The sequence below is a fragment of the Sciurus vulgaris genome (genome assembly GCF_902686455.1).
Source record: "Sciurus vulgaris genome assembly, chromosome: 5".
In the NCBI taxonomy this organism is placed as follows: domain Eukaryota; kingdom Metazoa; phylum Chordata; class Mammalia; order Rodentia; family Sciuridae; genus Sciurus; species Sciurus vulgaris.
The window spans coordinates 141,862,215-141,884,561 of NC_136465.1; the positions used below are offsets into that span (position 1 = coordinate 141,862,215).

A 22,347-nucleotide genomic window follows, 5' to 3' on the forward strand; every position below is an offset into this window, starting at 1 on the left:
CTTCCTATTACAAGCAAGTGTACCTTTAAAACATAAAAATTCAAGATTATTTATTGAAACCCAACACATTTCAATAACTACTGTATAGAATAAAAATAAATATAATAAATATAATAATATAAAATAAATATAATAATGTCACTGTGTGGCTAGGAAAGTAGTTTTTATCTTTTAATTATATTATGTTTAGTCTTTAAGGAGACACAAATGGGTTTAGCATATTTTAAAAAAGATCTCAATAAACTACTTTGACTCAGAAGATAGGGTAAGTCAGGTTCAAGATATCCTAGAACAAGATATCCCTCAGGGTGAGGCAGGTGCTAGAGATGTCCAGGCAGGTCTGAACTTTGCTGCCAACGCACACATGCATGGAGACAGACACCAGGTCCAGATAGTACAGTAAGGAGCAACAGGTGGCAAACCAGACTGGCAGGACACATGAGAGTAGACTTGTAAGAGGTACCATATCATAACAGGCAGGTGAAGCAAGGCCGAAAGAGAACCCAGGAACTGGTGCCATGCAGATCCAAGTAAATCAGGGAAGCAGGTCAGCCTGGAGCTGGATGCACTTGTTTGCAATCAGTGGTGGCTCACTTCCTCAGGGATGGCATACACCAAGCAGAGACCCAGAAAGGTTCTATGACCTCTCATTTTCTTAACACCTATATAACCTATTACTGTCTATCATCTATACACACACACACACACACACACACACATACACACACCTTTCACAGTTTCTGGATACTCAATAAATGGTATCTTAATGAGTGAATGAATGAACAAATGCATAAATAAATAAGTATTCAAAATGACTAGTTTACTAGAAAGATTTAAGGACAGAAAAATCACCAAAATCAGGCACCAAAAGTGTACCCATAATGAATCTAATCAAAACAATAAGAAAACAAATTACAGAAGTCAAAATTGCCATTATTTGACACAAAAATATCGCATACCTAGACGATACAAATAAACTGAAAAAATTAAGCTAATAAGAAATTCTCTAATTCAGGTGACTACAAATAAATAAATAAAATCATAAACAGTCAAGTAGTATGAATAAGAAGATAATAGGGAAAATTAGTTCACTGACAATGTCCAAAATATTTAAAAAAAAAAAAAAAAAGAGGTTAAACGTTTGGTGCATGTCTGAAGAAAATTATAGGACAGGGAGATTTAAAATGTAACTTATATTTTAGTATGGGAAGCCCATTATAAAGTATGTAATTATTCTCCAACTACTTCACAGGTTTAAAATGACAATTTAAAATTGTTTTAGCATTCGATTGTTTTAAACTTGAAAAAACTTTAAGTTCATCTGGAAGAAGAAATAACTGTGAAATAGGTTTCAAATTTTTGATTAATAAGAACTGCCTTTCTAATATTAAAATTCTTTATTATCCAAATAGAATTGAAACTGTATTGTTGAGATCAGAAGCAACCAATACTGCAATCAAGCAGTAAGGTTTTCTAGCACATACCATGTTATGAAATTTTAGTAGCCAGTAAGGACATGCTTTCCACCAATGGAAAAGATAATGCTATTAAGTAAATTATGGGAGGGAACTTGGCTTCTAGGATGAAAATGAAAGCATTTTAGAGTTAATCCCCTCACCAGAGACAAAAATGGATTTTGGAGGGAATAAATCCTAGTATTTCCTAAGCCTTGTTTCCATTTACAGTCTATAAATGTTTTACCATTCTTAGGATTATAGTTCACTCAGCTTCTAATGCCTACTGTGAGACATTTACTTTTTCTCCATAATTTAGAAAAATTCAAAGATGTGTGTCCTAGAAAGAAAATCTGAAGTTTAGACCATTAGGCTACTTTGAATAACCTTACTTCTCAGCTTAACAAATTTCATTAAAATGGCCTATAATATAATTTTTGTAATTTGGAATGAATTGTTAAAACAAGACCAGGCCTGAAAAATCCCTGAACAGACAAACCCAGTTATGCTTTGAAAGTAACATTAACCTTGCTTGAGTTACAAGAATAGGTGAATCTAATTTGTGTCATCTTTTATAAATGCCAGTATCAGAGAAAAAATTTCAGTTCAACAAACTGGGTAACCGTACCAGATGAGTTTGTCTTCTTTCTCCATGCACCCTTTATTATAAAAGTCTCCCATTTGCTTATCTTCTAGAGAGCTCAAAACCTCTTTCCATTTGGTGCTTTCCAATTCAGAAATCACTGTGTTCTCAAAGTTTTTTATTTGTCTTCACAGTAATGGGATTAAACTTGGGGCACTGTATCACTGAGCTACAACCCCAGCCCTTTTTTTTTTTTTTTTTTTTTTTCCACTATAAGATAGAATCTAAGTTAGTTTCTGAAGCTGGCCTCTAACTTAAGATCCTCCTGCCTCGACCTCCTAAGTAAGCTGCGCCACCATGCCCACCTGGCTCAAATAAACTCTTCAAAGTCTTTATTGTGTCTCAGTTAACTTTTAACAGACTTTTTAATGTAACTGAATTTCCCACATGACTAAAGAGCATGTTATCTGGTTCCTGCTTCCACAATCCTCATCTCTATGTATCAGAAGCTATTCAGTTTCACCAGAAAGCTAAGACTCACTCCAAACTCTGGGAACAATTTAGTTTTTATCCAAGCAAAAAAAAAAAAAAAAAAAAAAAAAAAAGGTATATCCCTATAATATAATACTTTTGACTCAGTATCAAGATATCTTTTGCTGCAAATGTAATGCAGGTCTTGAGGTCTTGTTTCCTGATCCTAAAAGCTAAGATTCTGTGTTATTTACCAGGTATGTGTGTGACTAAATTATTCCTTTTATTTTATATTCTTAAATGATATTTATTTGATTTTTCTCATTACAAAAGTGAAAAGTGTTGATTATAGAATGTTTACAAACTATAGAAAAAGAAAAATTAAGTTAAATTAGCCTCACTTGTAATTCTGGTTCTTAAGGATAACTACATTAACAATGTGCAGTAATGCCATTGCTTTTTATTCTTGTTATTGTTACTGAAAGAAATGCATCAAGATTTCAAAAAGATACTTAATAAGGTAACTGATGGATTTAAAGCATTGGTTAGAAATACATATGACCATTTTGCATTCAAGACTTGGACTTGAATTATAAGAATTTTCACACACAAAAAAATCCATTTGAAAATCTGCTAAATTAAGTCAATTGAAAGGAAAGACCTGATCTGCTGCATTTTCTTATTATTATGGAATCTATGAATTCAACTGCATCACTATTTTAAAAATTTTATGTGTTTTACATTAATCTCATTTTTCTCTTATTTCCTTAATTTTTTGAAATATTACTTTGTTAAGGCAAACTGTAAGGGGAAACATTGTATACTTATTTTATTACATTAATAATATTGTATACTTATTTCATATGATCTAACTCTATCAACTGGAACCCATTACTTGATTTTGAAACACTATTCTATGTGATACAGCAGTAGACATTAGAGTGATAGTTTTATGCCAGCTCATTTTTCTTAAAATCATGTAGGTAATTATAAAACAAGAAGAATGCCTTTATGTTAACTAATAAAGCAAAAAAAAATAAAAGTAATGATTAGTCACAATTTGAGATACGCTAATGCAAATTTACTTCTGATGATGAATTCTTTATAAAACAAACAGTATTTGGGCACAATTAATTTATGCTAGCATTTACTTTCTGTATGTTTGTACTGTGTTTTGTATATGGTATGTCCTCCAGATGTTCATTTGCTGAAAGATTGGTCCCCTTGTGACAGCATTGATGTTGTAGAACATTTAGGAGACAGGGTCTACAAGAAAGTGGTTAGATTATGGGGGAACCACCCTTGCAAAGAATCAATACCTGTTACACTGGAATGGGATAGGTCCTATGTGAGTGGATTAATTCCCATGAGAACAAGATGTTATGAAGTTGGGTTACCCATGTACTTAGCACCTTATATGCACACATTTTCTTTCCACTTCTCTATTATGTGGATGCAACCAGGAGGCCCTTGCCAGGATGCTGGCACCATGAAGGTTGGAACTTCCAGTCACCAGAATTATGAGCTAAATAAACCTCTTTTCTTTATATATCATCCAGCATTAGTTATTTTGTTATAACAGCACAAAGTGTACTAAGACAGTATGTTTTCACTTGAACTATACAATCTAAACTTTTGGGGCAGGTATCAATTCTCTTAGGAATATTACAACAAAAGACAATTTAAAGAACATTAAGTGGTAATTGGCCTATAGCAAGTACTCAATACATATTGATATATGTCATTATCATCATACAAGAATTTGTATTTTAAAGTAAATAAATTATGGTTTAATTTTTTTCTTGACATTGTAGTCTAGAATCCATGTTTTAAGGTAGAACCTTTCTGAAGAAAAGGAGTTATATATGTACAGTAACTAATGCTATTTATAATGTAAATAATATTTATTTTTACTAATGTAAAAATAGCCATATGTATTTGGAAGAGTTTATGTTCACTGAAAGTCAAAGTTTATTCCTATTTGATAGAAAAAGTTATTTGAAGGTTTAACTGATCTTTCTTTAACTTAATAAACTAGAATTAGAGATTGGTTTTTTTTTCATTTTTTATTATTTTATTTTGAGACAGAGTCTTGCTAAGTTTCCAAGGTTGACCTCGAACTTGCGATCTTCTTGACTCAGCCTCCTGAGCAGCTGCGATTACAGGTGTGTGTTACCACCAGAGCTTTCTTTCTTTTTTTCTTTTTTCTTTTTTTTTTTGATTCATTCTTTTATTTTTTCCCCTTCCCCCCCACCGCTCCCATCCCTCTTTTCCCTCTATACAGTCCTTCCTCCATTCTTACCACCCTCCTTATCCCTAACCCTAAACCTAACCCTAACCCTAACACTAACCCCTCCTACACCCCCTTATATGTCCTCATCCGCTTATCAGCGAGATCATTCGTCCTTTAGTTTTTTGAGATTGGCTTATCTCACTTAGCATGATATCCTCCAATTTCATCCATTTGCCTGCAAATGCCATAATTTATCATTCTTCATGGTGGAGTAATATTCCATTGTATATATATGTCACAGTTTCTTTATCCATTCATCAACTGAAGGTCATCTAGATTGATTCCACAATCTGGCTATAGTGAATTGAGCAGCTATGAACATTGATGTGGCTGTATCTCTGTAGTATGCTGGTTTTAAGTCCTGTGGGTATAGGCCAAGGAGTGGGATAGCTGGGTCAAATGGTGGTTCCATTCCAAGCTTTCTGAGGAATCTCCATACTGCTTTCCAGAGTGGCTGCACTAATTTGCAACCCCACCAGCAATGTATGAGTGTACCTTTTTCCCCACATCCTCACCAACACCTATTGTTGCTTATGTTCTTGATAATCGCCATTCTAATTGGGGTGAGATGAAATCTTAGGGTAGTTTTGATTTGCATTTCTCTTATTACTAGAGATGTTGAACATTTTTTTTCATATATCTGTTGATTGCTTGTACATCTTCTTCTGTGAAGTGTCTGTTCATTTCCTTAGACCATTTGTTGATTGGATTATTTGTATTCTTGGGGTAGAGTTTTTTGAGTTCTTTATAGATTCTGGAAATTAGCGCTCTATCTGAAGTATGAGTGGCAAAGATATTCTCCCACTCTGTAGGCTCTCTCTTCACATTACTGATAGTTTCCTTTGCTGAGAGAAAGCTTTTTAGTTTGAATCTATCCCAGTGGTTGATTCTAGCTTTTATTTCTTGTGCTATGGGAGTCCTGTTAAGGAAGTCTGATCCTAAGCCAACAAGTTGAAGGATTGGACCTACTTTTTCTTCTATAAGATGCAGGGTCTCTGGTCTGATTCCGAGGTCCTTGATCCATTTTGAGTTGAGTTTTGTGCAGGGTGAGAGATAGGGATTTAGTTTCATTCTGTTGCATATGGATTTCCAGTTTTCCCAGCACCATTTGTTGAAGAGGCTATCTTTTCTCCATTGCATATTTTTGGAAATTTTGTCTAGTATGAGAAAATTGTATTTATTTGGGTTTGTGTCCCTGTCCTCTACTCTATACCATTGATCTACCTGTCTATTTTGGTACCAATACCATGCCGTATTTGTTACTATTGCTTTGTAATAGAGTTGAAGATCTGGTATTGCGATACCCCCTGCTTCACTCTTTCTACTGAGGATTTGCTTTAGCTATTCTGGGTTTCTTATTCTTCCACATGAATTTCATAATTGCTTGCTCTATTTCTGTAAGGTACACCATTGGGATTTTAATTGGAATTGCACTGAATCTGCATAGCACTTTTGGTAGTGTAGATTGGTTTTTAATTAGTTGTTAACTTTCCTCTAATTCAAGTGAAACTATCAATTATAGGTTTTGGGCAATGTGTTAGGCTGAAAGTTCTCAACCTTGGCTATACAAGTCATTTTCCAAGTTTACCAGCTGGTTCTAGTGGGGAGCCAAGTTTGAGGACCACTGGGCTACATATGTTAAATACTGTCAACAACCATATCAGTAATTACAGAAATAATTTCAGTTCACTTGAGCTTCAGTGGATCTTGGGGATCCAGATTTTAACAAACTCCCCTAGGGACTGTGATACAATTGATCCCAGGATCATGACTTATATCTCCAGGTCTGATTATTGCAATACCATCATATATGCCAGCACTAACCTCAATGGCTTTGTATGAGTGGGCTACCCAATATTTAACATTTAAGCTACCTTTAAAGTTAGGTTTTACTGGACTAAAGAGTTTTCACAAAATTATCTTGAAGTAAATTAAAATATTTTTATGACTATCAATCCAGAGAAAGTTGAGTTATACAAAGAGCAGAGGTAAAGATTACAACTTCCATGCTGGGTTCCATACTTCCTTCAGGTACCAGCAGGGAAGTTGAGTCTGGCTCAGCCTGGCTTCTGGAGGATTCTTTGGAGAGGGAGGCAAAGGTCAAGTAACCACATGTCCTGAGGTTCACTCTTAAGGCTCCAGTTGGGTAAAAGAGTGACTTTCCTTGATACAGAGGACATCTGGGTTGACCAAGCATTCTGGAGCAGGTGACTATGAATGAGTAATCCACTACTGCTTTTAAAATGAGCAGTCGGTAATACTATTTTCTCATTAAAAATATAGCCTGAATGTCTGAAGTCAACTGGTATACTATGATTTAGCTGTAACAGCCTTCCTTGTATTCTAAAGCTTAGCAATTTTAGTGACAAAAGGAAAAGTCTTATTACAAAAAGTCTTATTTTCAGTAGAATATAAACCATAAAGGTTCCAGAAATTTCTACCAAGCAATAAGTTGGAGAAATACTTCCAAAGAAGGTAAATGAACATTATGTTTTGTGTTGATTTAGAAATGCATTTTGGGGTGCAAAACACTCATAAAATTGAAACAAATTCCAAATAGAAATAAATGTCTGATAAAGAATAAGGCCACTTCATCTCAAAGGAGATGAGGGAAGACTGTGATAATTATTACTTCCATCCATTCAATTGAAAAGATTACATAGTGTATGTCTTCTGTCATGTGAGCTGATGGTTATACAGTCTCTACCCTAGGTAGTGAGTTATATAAACAAATATGCACAGCAGGCAGTGTGATAAATGCAAGGATACAAATAATCATAGAACCAAATACTGTAATCAGTAAGAGCCACAGGGAAAGAGACAGTCATGGAAAATGCATATAGAGTGATGATCCATACTCCACACACAGTCTCCATGAGAGTATTTCCTTACAGTCGTGAACTTTGAAATAAGCATATAGGACACAATAGCAAGTGCTTCTCAGCTTTCTGTGATTCATGTGTTCACTCTTCCAAACCCCTCCTAGCCCCTTGCCACCCAAGGAAGCAAACCCTTAAAAAGATGATGTACTATGCCCTAGGCCTTTTATCTTAATCTAGTAATACCAAGCATTTTAAGTAAACCCAGATTATTCCTTGATCTTTAACAGTTTGTGAGATATTTTTAGAACTGATTGAGATAAAAGTCTAATAGTCAATTCTGAGCTGAGAATGACTCCACAAGTCCATTCTAGCCCTTAAGCTGTCTTAGCCCCTTCTAGCCTTTCCCTCTCTCCCTCTTTTCCTCTCCTCTTCCTCCTCTCCTCCTCTGTTTCCCTCTCTATCATTTGCCTTTTCTCTAATAGACTATGGAAATTCTCAAGAGCCCCTAGAAAAGTACTGTTACCCACTTCTGAAGGTTGATCAATATTACTGCACCTTCAGAAAAGTTTCATACTAATCTTATAAGATTTTATATGATCGAACCTCATTTCTTCCTGTGGCTGATGTTATTGTTAAGCTTATGTATTTATAAAATTGTTCAACTTACTACTGCCTAAAACTTTATGGTATTATCATATATCCCAAAATTGATTTTAATCATCACTTTTATCTTCAAAGGATAACTTATTCCATTGAGAAATCTGGGATTTTCTTCAAAGTCAGAAAAAATAAATAAATAAATAAATAAAACAAAATAAGCTTTTGGGTGAATTGACATGACTAAGATAAAAAAAAACTGCTATTATTGTCTTAGAAAAATACTTAAAATACTAAATCTTCAAAGAAGTAAACATAAGTTTGGAAACATGAGAAGTTTAGTTATTTTGGTATACCATGTATAAGATTGAAAAACCAACATCTGAAAAGTACTTATTTTTTTAAAGAAAAGTATGTGTTCTTAGTGCTATTATATCATTACATAATATAAAATCTGAAGACTAAGCCTATTAATTTATCTAAACAAAATAGTAAGAGAATATCTAAACAAAATTGTAAAAGAATATCAAAACAATCAAACATTATTTATCACACTTACAACATTGTTAAGCACAGCGACTGCATGATAAGCACTAACTTTTGGCAAACCTCAAATATAAACATTTCCAGGAAAAGCACAACGGATTGGTAAAGCTCAAAGTAACCCTGGATTCTGGCATTCTTTCTATGTGATGTGATGTTTCCCACTAACCCAAAACAAAAACTGACACACAAGAAAAAGCTTGTGGTGCCATGGAAAAGTCTTACCACTTCATGATCCAACTTCATTTTATTAAAAAACAAATAGATGCAATTGTAACTATTCCTTATACTACCCACTTTTTATGCCTGTTAATCCTCAAAATGAGGGGGTTTCCTGATCACAAATAAAAATTAGCAAGGTTGATCATATTTCCCAAAGAGATAGGATAATCATTCTCTCTTGCCTGGGCTCTGTGAGTGCTTCCAGCCACTGCTGTGAAATGCGCTCACTTGCACAGCGTGTGCACACATGGTTCCCAATTGAACGGAAAAAAATTCTGTAACCAGTATGCAAGTAGGGGTCTATTGGATGCACTCAGGTAGAATATGTAGAACTACACTGGTTGGAAAACAAAGCATTCGCACAGAACTGTTGCTGTCACACCTCCGAGTCCTGATGGAGAAAACTAATTGATCTCACTCATTTCACTTTTTAAGAGGTCAAGCTTAAATTTCTCTTGTGAGAGTGGGTAACAGAACAAGGTGGTAAACTGTGTTACTGACTCTGTGACATCCTTTAGGGCTGCGTCTTTAGATGGTCCTCTGAACACAGAATATTCAACAAAGAGCCAGATCAGAAGAGTTTGCAAAACCTCAAACTGCTGCAACAGCTGAGTGAAGAGAATAGTTCTGTTGAAAGCAAATTAATGAACAAGTGTCAAAATGGGCAGTTGGTGTCAATTCCAAAAGGATTTGGAAGTGAGAAGGGGAGTTGAGGAAAACATATTAATAGAGCCCTTGTTTTTATGAAAAGAACACCATACTTCATCATAGGAGTCATGCTTGTCACAGAACACATTACAGTGTTGAGCAGAAAGAATTGCCTTATTGTGGACCATTTAAGTACCTTATTTTGTTGATTTTCAACAGTATATGCTCTTCTGTTTTCTTGGAAACAAATTTAAGAAGAAATTTTACCCTAAGCCTATGTGTTAATTCTTAGACCAATACACCCACCACTTTAAGAAAGAAAAGACCCAAACTAATCTATTCCTAAGTAACTTAAAATATTCGGAACTAACTTGTTTTACATTTTAGCCTTTTCCCATGATATTCTCATTTAAAATTAATTCTCTCCATTCTGTCAACATGAGTAGTCATAAAAGTTTTAAAAAATTCTTTTTTTCCTGATTATTAAATTTGACTAAAAGATTAATTGAAAAGTGATTGAAATTTTCAAGCATATTCAATCTTTATTTTAGGAGACATTATATAAAAGGCATTTGTTAATAAAGATTTTCTTTATGAATGGTTCACAAAATACTTTGTTGTACTTCAGTACAATTCATATTAATAAACTAAATATATCCAAACATGATATTGAAATTTGATTTGTTCCAGTCTATTTAAATCATGGAAAACTTTAAAAAATAAAATCACTTTTCAAGAAGATCCTAGATACTAAAATCAACTCAAAATGGATCAAAAACCTTAATGTTAGACCTGAAACTTTGAAAGTACTAGGGGAAAACTTCAAGATTAGGAACAGGTAACAATTTCCTGTACAGGACTCTAATAGCTAAGAAAATATAGCAAGACTTGATAAATGTGACTATATCAAATTAACAAGCTTCTGCACAGCAATGGAAACAATCAGCAGTTTGAAGGACAGTTTGCAGAATGGGAGGAAATCTTTGCCAGCTATTCGAGTCCGAAGAGGATTAATATCCAGAAAACATAAAAAACTTGAAAGGTTTAACATAAGAAAATAAGTAATCTGATTAATAAATGGGCAAGTCAGCTAAACAGACACTTCTCAAAAGAAGTGCAAATGAGCAATCAAAGTATGAAAAAATGCTCAACATCTTTCCAGCCTGCAGAGAAATGCAAATCAAAACTACATGGAAACTCTGTCTTACCCAGTCAGAATGGCTATTTTTAAGAAAATAAAATACAACAAATGCTGGTAAGGATTTGGAGAAAAAGGAATCCTTGTACACTATTGGTGGAATGTAAATTAATACAACCACTATGGAAAACAGTATGGAGTTTCCTCAGAAAATAGAACTACTACATGATCCAGCTATACCACTCATGGGTATATACTGAAGGAATCAAAGTCAGCATACAGTACATACCTGCTTACATATGTAGTACTGTTCATAATAGCCAAATTATGGAATCAGCCTACATGCCCATCAATGTGTGAATGGATAAAGAAAATGCAGTATATATGCACAATGGAATAGTATTCAGTCACAAAGAACAAAATTGAGTCATTTTCAGGAACGTGAATGGAACTGGAGATCAGCATGGTTAGCAAAACAAGCCAGACTCATAAAGACAAATGTCTCATGGTTTCTCTCATATGTGAAATCTAGGGGGTAAAAAATGACTTGAAAGTAGAAGGGGCACCATTGCAGAAAAGGAGAGGGACCAGGGAAAAGGATGGATGTTCAGAGAGGGTAATAAGGAAGGTGAATATAATCAAAGCACATTATATGCATGGATGAAAATGTCACAATGAAACTTGCTCTTGTACAATTAATATGCACTAATAATTATGACTACAAACAAAAAAAATCCTAGAATCATTTCCTCTATGTGCTGTCTTGTAGAAATATATAAGATCAATATTTGTCTTATATTTTCCTCTTTATCTCCATTATCACATTTGAATTATACATCTCAATAATTTTAAAAGCCTATAATATCCTCAAAACATGTGATGTCCCATTGGAAAGATGCTCCAGTAGATGAGCCCTAGCTTTGGACTGGGCATTCAGAGCACCTGTGTCTTTGTTCAGACACCGTCCATCCATCGCTGAGATCCCTTGCTCACCCTCAACTTTGACCCTTGTAACTCCTGTAAGTAGGGCAGACTTTGGAGGAAAAAAGAACAATGAGCACTATGTAACTCAGGACTTGGATAATGTGGTTTCTCCACTCTGCTTTTACTCTGTCATAAATGTGTGTTAAACTATTCCATCTCTTTATCTTGTGCTTCTCACTGTGTATTTCAACATAATGAAATAGATCATGTATTTTAAGCATCTTAATTTGAACATCTGTTTTGTGCCATTTGGGACAGGCTGCCTGTACATGACAGTACATGCAGAAAATATCATTGCATAACGGGACAGAACACAGGTCCAAATCTTAGCCATCAGTGATCAACACTTCCTCTTTTGACCATGCAATCAGAAAAAAGCAGAAGTTATCCTCTTGGCTCCCAAATAAACACTCAACATTCCTTTTTTGAACACTATTCTTTTAAGCACTCTAAGGAGGTTCAGAATAAGAACATTTTATTATATAAATTATTGCTATAGGAACCAGAGTTTAGTTCATAATGTAACTTAGCAAATAGATGATAATTATTCTTTGTGTTGCTTTTTCCTTCTCTAAAATGGACACCATTATATAACGTACTTGGGAAAATATTGTGAAGATGTAATGAGATCTTTCATTTAAAGCACTTCTTCAACACAGAGCCTGTGGCTGCTGCTGCTTGTTTTTTTTTTTTTTTTTTTTTTTAAAGAGCTGAATGATATACACAACTTTATGAAATAAAAATACATGCTCATATCATTGCTTTTTATTCTATTCCCTTTAAAAACAGCAATCCTTGAACATTATATTACTATAATTCAAACAGTATATCTCTCATGATAGCTTAAATTTAAAGAAGAGAATGAAAAAATCAATTTAAATGGTATAATAAAAATATTTTTATACTGTAAAATTATATCACAAGGCTTTTCTAATATCCCAACAGCTACCACAAATCCATGAAATCAAGGGGTATAAAATTTAATATGATTATTCTTCATGTGCTCATTGACATGCTGAACATATGATGCCTAGTCTTTAAAAGTTCCAGATTACATGCAAGTTGAATATAGTACAACTTTTGGTATCTTTATATCACTTACTATCATAAAAATTAACATGTATTATCCATACACAAAAATATCTGGTCTTTTGAAAAATGTGAGATATACAACAGATTACACAACTTTTCTTCCCCCCAAACTGGTAGAGAAACATAATGGAATAATGTGTTTGTACAGTGGTGACTATTTGTCACGGCAGACCCTGACACAGGCATTAAAGCACCAACCAATTTAGGGAGCATGTCATAACCAGCCAGTTGGAGGGTGGTAACAAAATACTTGGCTAACTCTTCTATACTAGAGACATCTGTCTAGCTTAGCAAGATAGTAATACCAGGCACTTCTGTAATTTGGAATGAAAATGTAACGATTCACTTCATTTTAAAAAATTTAAGCAACATAGAAAAATCATTCCATGTATCTTAGACATTTTCAATATTTGCTGTATACAACACCATGGAAATATTTATGTAATATTTTAAGTGGAAAAGGCAATATGAACATATATAATATTATCTAGATTTTATATTTAAATAAAAATATGTAATATAAAATTTACATTTTATGATACTAAAAAATTTTTGCTTATTTGGGAAGCAACTATAAAAGAGTTTGATTTGTTGGAATAGATAGTAGATGATTTTTTTCTTTTCTTCAATTATAGGTTAAATAATATAACATTTATTTGTATTGAATGTTTGCTATATGCTTGATGCTGTATATTGTGTTTTAATAAAACTATTTTAATATTTGAAACAATCTTAGAGAGTTATGTGGTTTTCATTTTACAGACTAGTTAATTGGAACTTAGAGAAGTTATAAAACTTGCCCATAGTCAAACAATGAGCATGTGGCAGACTTGGGCCTAGAACTTCTGTTTAACATCAAGTCCTGTATTTGTAATCACAGCAACTTCATAAAACAGAAATTACTGTATATATTCTGCACTCTACACACTATTTTTATGAATAGACATATATAAATATCTATTGTGTTTTTCTGGAAAACAGGATGACCAATTTCCTCTGATTTGCCTGTATTCTCCATTTCAGTGCTGAGATTCAGACCCACTCACTTCTAAGCCAGCCTGTACCAGCTGGTCATTCACAAGAAAGGACTACTTGACCTGGAAAAATTATAATAGCCCACTCTCAAATTCCAAAATCTGAATGAAAGGAGCAGGAGGGAGGTGCAACTTTATGAAGAGGACTTCACTATTTTTAACCAGGAATGAGAGTCTGGTGTAAAAGAGTATTTGTTGGCTCCTTCCCTGGAAATAATGTTTAGGAGATTAATAATGTGCAGCGACCTCACTGAGTGCCATTTTGAGGCTTGAACATATACTGACCACAGTATATGCAGACTCCTGTTCCTCCTCTCAGGTTGAAAGGACTGATGGTTGGGTACGAGTAAAGAGTAAAAATTACTTTTCTAGAAAGATCTGGAGAACAGCCTCATGGTTCTGGACTCTTTTCCTTGGGGCTGTTGGTAAAAGGCTGCTCCACATCAAGCCTTGGAGCCAAAGCCCTCCCCAATCAGGTGGGCCCAGCCCCATTTCCATGTGTAACTTCTCACTGCTGCCATCTGGAGATGGCAGGGCATTCAGGGATTCGCCATTATTATCTTTCCTTTTCCTCTTCTTGGTTTATGCCCCGCCCCCAAGTCCCCTGCAGTGACTCAAATGTTTTGTCAGTCTAAGTGCAAGACTATTTTTATCACAATGTTTGGGAATCTGTGAGCACAAACTGTCTGCAGATTGGGTAGGTTACAGGTGCACCGGTTCATGTTACTGGTTTAGCAGCCACGAGTTTAAAGTACTAATCTGCCTCTTCTGAGTTTTGCCTTTCAGTCAGCCGGCCTTCTACTCTTGAGGGCCACTCACTGTCCTTGCTAGTTGACCCCTCTCTCTGCAGGCTTGACTTAAAAACTCTGTTCATTCTTTTTCTTCTTTCTTCTCTCTCTCCTTTCTTCTACCCCCTTTTCTTTCTTCTTTCTCTTTTCATAGTTGAAAACACCATAATCATTTTCGGTTTGGCACTCAGTTCTACTTTCTCAGCTAATGACTGAAATTACTTTTTTGAACCCAACTGTGTAACAATAGAGCCAAATCCCCTAGCTATAACCCCCCAACATATCTTTGCCATTTCTAAGGAACCCTCACCAATATCTGAGTTTGTTTCTTCCTGAGCTGCCTCTGTTATCACCATCCCAACACACAGATTTTCCCAAAAGTTTCAACTTTGTTCCCTAGAAATACCAACCCCAAATCTCAGAAATTTCTGTCCCCAAACCATCCTCCCTCAAATTTCCCATTCAGAAGAGACTTTTTACTGTTATGCACTTTGAGAGGACTGCGTTCCTTTCCTTCCAAGTTATTAACTCAGTTATTCGTTTGTGTGACTTTTAGTTAGTGTCATTTTCTTTCGATAAACTGGAAATATAATGAGGTATAAAAACCACAAAATACTATTGTTAGTCACTAGTTTAATATGTTCACCTCCATGATACATTAACTCAAATAAGTCCTCAAATTTATCTTAAACATTTTTCTCATCAAATCTGTGTTTAAGTCGATTCACCATGACTGTTCCAATCAGAGGCCTTATAAATTGAACTAATATTTGCTACGTGTACATTGCATATTATAGATTCAACATTTATTATTTCATGCTAAGAACAAGCTTATGGATATGTATTGTATATGCCATTTGACCTTGTAAATCTGAGAGGCTTGCAACACATAATTAAAGATACCTAAAACTTAGGTTTTTGTCTTGCTCTGAAGCTCTATTCTCTTTCTACTGCATATACTACCTTCTTAAAGTCTCATAGCTAAAATCCTTTGTTAATCAGCTGACCCCAGTCCTTTTCTTTTCACTCCTTTCCAAGGAGATGAATTAGACACATTCAAGCTTTACTGAAGTTTATGGAAATAAAATGCATTTAAAAATAATGAAGCATGCAATAAGAATAATAGAGTGATAAACTACTTGAAAATTTTCACTTCTGTCATTTAACCTAATTTCAAATTGTATTATGAATGAACTCTAGCTCTTAGAGCAGTTTATTAGTGAAAATACCACTATTCCCTAATTATTATTTACTTTTCCAATAATTTTTTAAAATGCATTTTAACTATTTAAAGTGTGGAGGATTTGGTTTATATAAATCTGTTTTGACCACATTTCAAGATCTGTGTCTCCCAAGTTCTGCTTAGAAATAGTGTAATTGCAATTACAAGCCTCTCACATTTTGTAAACAGTTTGAGTTCCAAGAGTTCATAAGTGAGTTGTTTGAAATCGGTGCGTATTTTCCCATTGACCTAATCTAATGAAGGATGGCTGTTTCCCAAGCTGCCATTTCTATGTTCTGTCCTCCCACTTTCTGCCCTCAAGTCTCAAAACAACAACAACAAAGGGGAAACCGAGGTGAATATTAAACCCACGTTTACTGCCCTGAGTTCTAGAGTATGTTGGGAAAAGGGCTTTGTGATTTAGTAAGGAACAGAAATTCAACAGGTAAAGGTTGACAGAACACAGAGAAAATCCATTTCTCTCCAAGAGATTGCTCTTACTAGCTCTGAAAAGCTTTTTTTATTTCTATCTTGGAATCTTTTCTACATTTCTAAACTGGGTTTTTCTCTAATGGTAACACCTGAATGAAGGAAACAGAAAAGAGAACTTTCACATTCATTAGCAAGTTCATGCTGTCCATCTACCTGCTACCTCTTAAAATCAGTGGCAAGTCTAAGAATGGTGTGACTTAAATGTTACTTTACTCAAATTTCAAAATTCTTTAATGGTTGTATTTTTCATATCTCATTTTTCTCTCTACCAATAATCTCAGTAATAAAAGTATTTTATAGAGTATGCTACATTTAAAAACTTGTACACAGGAATGAATTACCACATGATATTTTGATACATGTATACATTGTCTAATACTTAAATCAGGTTAAACATATTTGGCTCCTTATACACATTATTTCCTTATGGTGTGTTTTCATCAGCTTTTGCGTCATTGTGACCAAAAGACCTGACAGAAACAATTGGAGGAAGAAGTTTATTTGGGACTCATAGTTTCATAGGCCTCAGTTCATAGATGGCCAACTCCATCACTTTGGGCTCAAGATGAGGCAGGATATCATGGCAGGAGGATATGGAAAAGGAAAGCAGCTCAGGACGTGGCAAACAGGAAGCAGAGCTCTGCTCACCAGGGACAAAATATAAACCCCAAAGCCTCACCCCCAGTGACCTACCACCCGCTAGCCACACCCTACTTGCCTTCAATTATCACCCAGTTAACCCAAATCAATGAATGAATTCACTGATTAGGTTACAACTTTCATAATGTAATCGTTTCACCTCTGAACACTCTTGCCATGTCTCACACATGAGTTTTTGAGGGAAAACACATATCCAAACTGTAACATGGTGAAAATGTTTTAATCCTTTCCTGTAGCTTTTTGAAATATACATTTCACTATTATTTGAAGTCATCCAGTCATGCAATATCTCACCAGAAATTCCCGTTCCTAACTATAGCTTACTACCCCATTAATCAACCTTTCCCCTGCTACTCCCTTGCTCTCCCCAAATTTGCTGTATTTTTCAGTGATTTCCCATTTTTTAAAAAATAAAATATATTCATAACAAACCTTGAGAGAATGGACATCTTTTGCCATTATACCAATTTTATGGATAAAAATATGAGGCTTTGACATTAGGGTTCACTAAGTATTCATGGGCCAAAAACAACACTATTCTAGGCTTTCCATGTCCCTATTTCAAGGCTATTTTTCCATTGTTTGCCTCTGACAATTTTATTCCATCCTCTAGAGTCCTACTCCATGAGAAGAGGGATTGGTATTCTACTACTTTATCCTGAGCATCCACAACACTTTCCTGACACTTAGTGATTAGTAATGTTGAACAAATGCATTTCAGTCATTGTTATCTTAATAATTTGAACAACAATGCTATATAATTTTTCTGGTCAAAAAATAACTTTTTATAAGAGGCAGCATAGTCTATGGCTAAAAGCCCAAGCTTGTGTTCCATAACAAATGTTCAATTTTACCCTGAGTTGTTGAAGTCTTTCATCTACTACCTTAATTACTGACTTTAGTAATCAAGGACTGATGGAAATGGAAGAAAATATCACAAAAGAAGTATAAATTTCTTGTTGCTCTTCCCTGTGCTTCCTTATCTTTCCAAAAATCCTAAGAATAGTTCTCAGGCTTGATAAGGAATTATGCAGAGCTATACACACACACACACAGACACACACACACACACACACACACACACATCAAAACAAAAACAACAACAAAAAACAATCCAGCCCCAAATGTCAAAACTTAACATCCCAAAGTCTGTGGTTCAATAGAGATTGTGAGGAGTTACCTTCTGCAATAAACAACTTGAGTTAAAATTTTTTTCTGGTTCCTAAATTAACTTAACAGTTGACTTATTGCCTTATCTTCACTCTATTTATTTAAAGGAGAGGAAGTGATAGGGAACATAATCTATAATCATGACTGCATGAGGAAATATATTAAGACCTTATGTTTTCCATCTGTTTTTTCAGGCAATGACTTTATAGGGCCAAAACAAAGGTTGACTGTCATCCCTAGGGCCACTTATCAATAGAGGGATTCCTTCCAGAATTCGAGGGGAGAAAATAAAATTAAACAAAGGGAAGGGAGAGGACAACAACAAATAAAGAGAGTGGGGGAGAAAATACCTTTCCAGGAACTGTGCCTTTTTTCCTTCATAAGAATTGGTCTTAGCCCTGACAGCTTTATGCTATACATGATAACTAATGTACATCAAGCAGCATATGCTATATGCCTCACATGCATGACATCATTTGATTGAGTCCTTACCCAAACTCTGTAATTCAACCACTATTATCTTGAAGAAATCAAGACCTAGTACTTACTCATGTGCACATAAATACAAATCAACCCAAGGGACTTGAGTGCTTTGGAATCTAGGGCCCTTGTACTTCATTCATCATGCAGTGTTCTTCCTCACAAAGAACTGCATGTGTGTGTGGTGGGCCATGAACAAGTTGCAATAATTAAAAATAAAAAATCTATTTCCATGCTTGTACCTTGGTTGCTACCTTTCTCATATGAATTCTATCAAACAACTTATCTGCAGTGGATGGATAGTGAGAATGCAAACGAAAAAGCAGTGAGCACCCAGTGTGTAGAACAGGAGCCATAAGAGAAGTACCTGGGAAGGGGCCACAGGTGCATTCCAAAATATCAGGTAGCAATGGGTGAGTCTTATCCTCACTAAAACTATTTTTGAGGAGTTATTACATATATTCTATCCTATATCTGGTCCCTTACTTCATATGTTCTACTGCTCTACCATGGAAGGAAACAGACTTCAGATCTTGATTGCCCCTCTCAAAAAAAAAAAAAAGTAACCAAGGATGGTGTCTATGGAAGAATCTAGAGGGTCATTTCATAGAATAGAATGGGATATGAGAGCACCCTTTAACCACCCCTTCCAGCTCCCAACTCATCTTACAGCCTTAGTAAAAGAGAGGAAAGAGATTATTTACCTGCTCCTATAGAGGCTGGAGCCTGAAAGTCATGTATAACCTTTGAAGGACTGTATTGGTTTTAATCACAGGAATAACATCTTTTTGACAGGCAGGAGAGAGGAAAGAGCTGAACCACACTGCAAATATTAACCAGGCTATTTTGGAGCAATGGCTATTGCCTTTGAAATCTTTCATCATGAGTCTATACTTAGAATTCAGATGAGCCCAGGGGGAGGGGAATGAGCAGTGTTAATCCCCAGTTGTTTTGAAGTTGTCCTGTAAGCAGGTTGGTGTCTAAACTGTCCAAAATGGAAGTGTTCAAGGCTTTGCTTAAATTATGAGATTTTTCTCTGTGTATTTTGGTTTAACCCGTTCCTCATATACACTGTCACATCACTCTGAGAGGTGACACTTTTCAGTTTTCTTTCAAACTAGACGTTCTAGAAAGCACTAGCTGCAATCACATGGAGACTGATGCTCCATGACAGCTAAAAGTTGGATTGAGTTTCAGGAGCTACTATATATAAAGCTGGGTCGACTTATGTCACCGCACTAATTAAATGCCATCTGGGTGGTTCCTCTGGGTTTTGAGTCCATCACCCAGTTCAGATAGAGTCAGAGGCCAAGGAGGAGAACATGATGATGGACCTTTTTGAAACTGGCTCCTATTTCTTCTACTTGGACGGGGAAAATGTTACCCTGCAGCCGTTAGAAGTAGCAGAGGGCTCTCCTTTGTATCCAGGGAGTGATGGTACCCTGTCTCCCTGCCAGGACCAAATGCCCCCAGAAGCCGGGAGCGACAGCAGCGGAGAGGAGCATGTACTGGCACCCCCCAGCCTGCAGCCGCCCCACTGCCCCGGCCAATGTCTGATCTGGGCTTGTAAGACTTGCAAGAGAAAATCTGCCCCCACCGACCGTCGGAAAGCCGCCACTCTGCGTGAGAGAAGGCGACTAAAGAAAATCAACGAGGCCTTCGAGGCACTGAAGCGGCGAACTGTAGCCAACCCCAACCAGAGGCTGCCCAAAGTAGAGATTCTGCGGAGCGCCATCAGCTACATTGAGCGACTGCAGGACCTGCTGCACCGGCTAGATCAACAGGATAAAATGCAGGAGCTAGGGGTGGACCCCCTCAGCTACAGACCCAAGCAAGAAATTGTAAGCCCAGATGCTGCCGGGCCGGGAAATGCAAAGGCTGATTAAACGCCTTCCCCGGGGCCTTAACCTCCAGCTGCTGAGTCTCTTCCCTTACTCCTTTCTCGCCCGCCCCTCCCATTCTTTCTCTAGATGAACCCCCAGTGACCCAAGAAGACCGGGTCTCTCCAATACGCAGGAAATGCGTACCCAGCCCAAGGAAGCAGAGGAGACACCCACTTAAGGGCCCCCTCCCCCGGAATTTGTTTCTTTCCTAATCTGCTGCTTTGGTTTTCCCTCCAGCTTGAGGGTGCGGATTTCCTGCGCACCTGCAGCTCCCAGTGGCCAAGTGTTTCGGATCATTCCAGGGGGCTCGTGATAACTGCTAAGGAAGGTAAAGTAAAAGGAAGGGCACTGGTTTGCGCCAGAGAGCATCCCGGGAGGGAGCTGGGGTGTACCCTCCGGATCCAAAGTGAGCGCAGGGCGAATCCTGCTAGAACCGCGCCCTTTGAGCGCAGTGACCCGGTCGTCTCGCGTAGTCAGAGGGGCCTTCTGCAAGGCACAGAGCTGCCCGATTCTTTCTTAGTTGGTGCATTGTTGGTGTATGTTCGTGTTTGTTTCCTTTGTTCAGGAGGAGCAAGCATTGATTCGTCGGCCTCGAGCAGCCTTCGATGCCTTTCTTCTATTGTGGACAGTATTTCCTCAGAAGAACGCAAACCTCCCTGCGCAGAGGAGGTGGTGGAAAAGTAACTCTGTACCGCTCCAGGGACGGGTTCCACGCAGCAGGAAGACTCCTTCTCCGCCTAATCATTTAGATTAGGTCACATTACGTTTCTATTTAGGAACCCAGACCCCAGATTTTAGGAAAGGGAAGGAGACATATTCATAAAGAAATTTGTGCAAACTCGAACGAAAAGGCCTTTTCAGCTTTGGGCTTCTATTTTTTTGGAACCGCGCGAGTGCCTTAGGTCTAGCATCCCTATTTTGTTTTTGTTTGGTTGGCTTTGTACAATGTTAACTTTTATTACGGAGATCCTTTTGTGTCATATGCAAAAGAAGTTCATTCCTGTCCAAAGACAAGTGGGAACGTTAATCTTAGTGGTATTTAATGTATTTTTGTACATAGTCAGTACTTTCATTTTTTTATGTAAACCTAAGAAGTATATTTAAAATGTGGACTGATAAGATTGTATATAAAATGTGTGAGGATCCTGGTATTGTAATATTAAAAGTAAGTTTCTATATGAACAAATCTGGTCTTAATTTGATTCAACTGGAAAAATACATTTGAGGGCATGTGTACAAAAATAAAGAGGAGCCATATTTTAATTTAGACACCACAGAAGCCCATTTATGTGGGTGTTTTCTTTCAGGCTGAGTCATTTTTTTTTTTTTTTTTTTGTCTGATTTAAACTGGGCACTTTAATATTTCATGTAGATCTTACACTTGTGATTAGAAGTGAAGAGTATCCAAAAGGAATCTGTATTTTCCTTTTATCAGCATTCATTTCTTTCTTTCTTCCTTTTTTTCTCTTCTTACTGTTCTATAATTGGTGATCTAGGTGTGATTTACTTACCCAGAGTTAACAACTGAATTTCCAATCTAGTTAAATCTTGTTGCAAGAAATTCCAAAACAAAACTCTGCTTATTTCCCTAAAAGATCTTCAGCTTATTTAATCCAAATTATTTTTCCCCTCCTTGATGTTTCAGGCTGTTTCGAAGCATTGATCTGAGTACCCAGGGGATGCACTGGCTTCCTTCCCAGTTTTCTTGAACTAGACTGGTCCCTATCAGACTGGAATATCCTCAAGGCCTCTTTGGCTGGGGTTTGTTTTT

At 36.3% G+C, this 22,347-nt stretch overlaps 1 protein-coding gene and 1 long non-coding RNA gene across 2 annotated transcripts in view; one reads left to right on the forward strand and one right to left on the reverse strand.

The window, feature by feature from the left end:
- LOC306661640 overlaps positions 1-19,489 on the reverse strand; it is a 53,169-nt gene extending 33,680 nt beyond the window's left edge. The window contains exon 1 of the long non-coding RNA XR_013763918.1: positions 19,398-19,489. This is a non-coding gene — a long non-coding RNA (uncharacterized lncRNA). The remainder of the gene's footprint in view (positions 1-19,397) is intronic.
- Positions 19,490-19,952: 463 nt separating this feature from the next.
- On the forward strand, positions 19,953-21,845 carry MYF6 (myogenic factor 6). Its single transcript, XM_079139730.1, has 3 exons — positions 19,953-20,534; positions 20,814-20,904; positions 21,142-21,845. The coding sequence occupies exons 1-3, from the start codon at positions 20,016-20,018 to the stop codon at positions 21,258-21,260; spliced, it is 729 nt and encodes a 242-aa protein (XP_078995856.1). The 5' UTR covers positions 19,953-20,015; the 3' UTR covers positions 21,261-21,845.
- Positions 21,846-22,347: the final 502 nt, after the last annotated feature.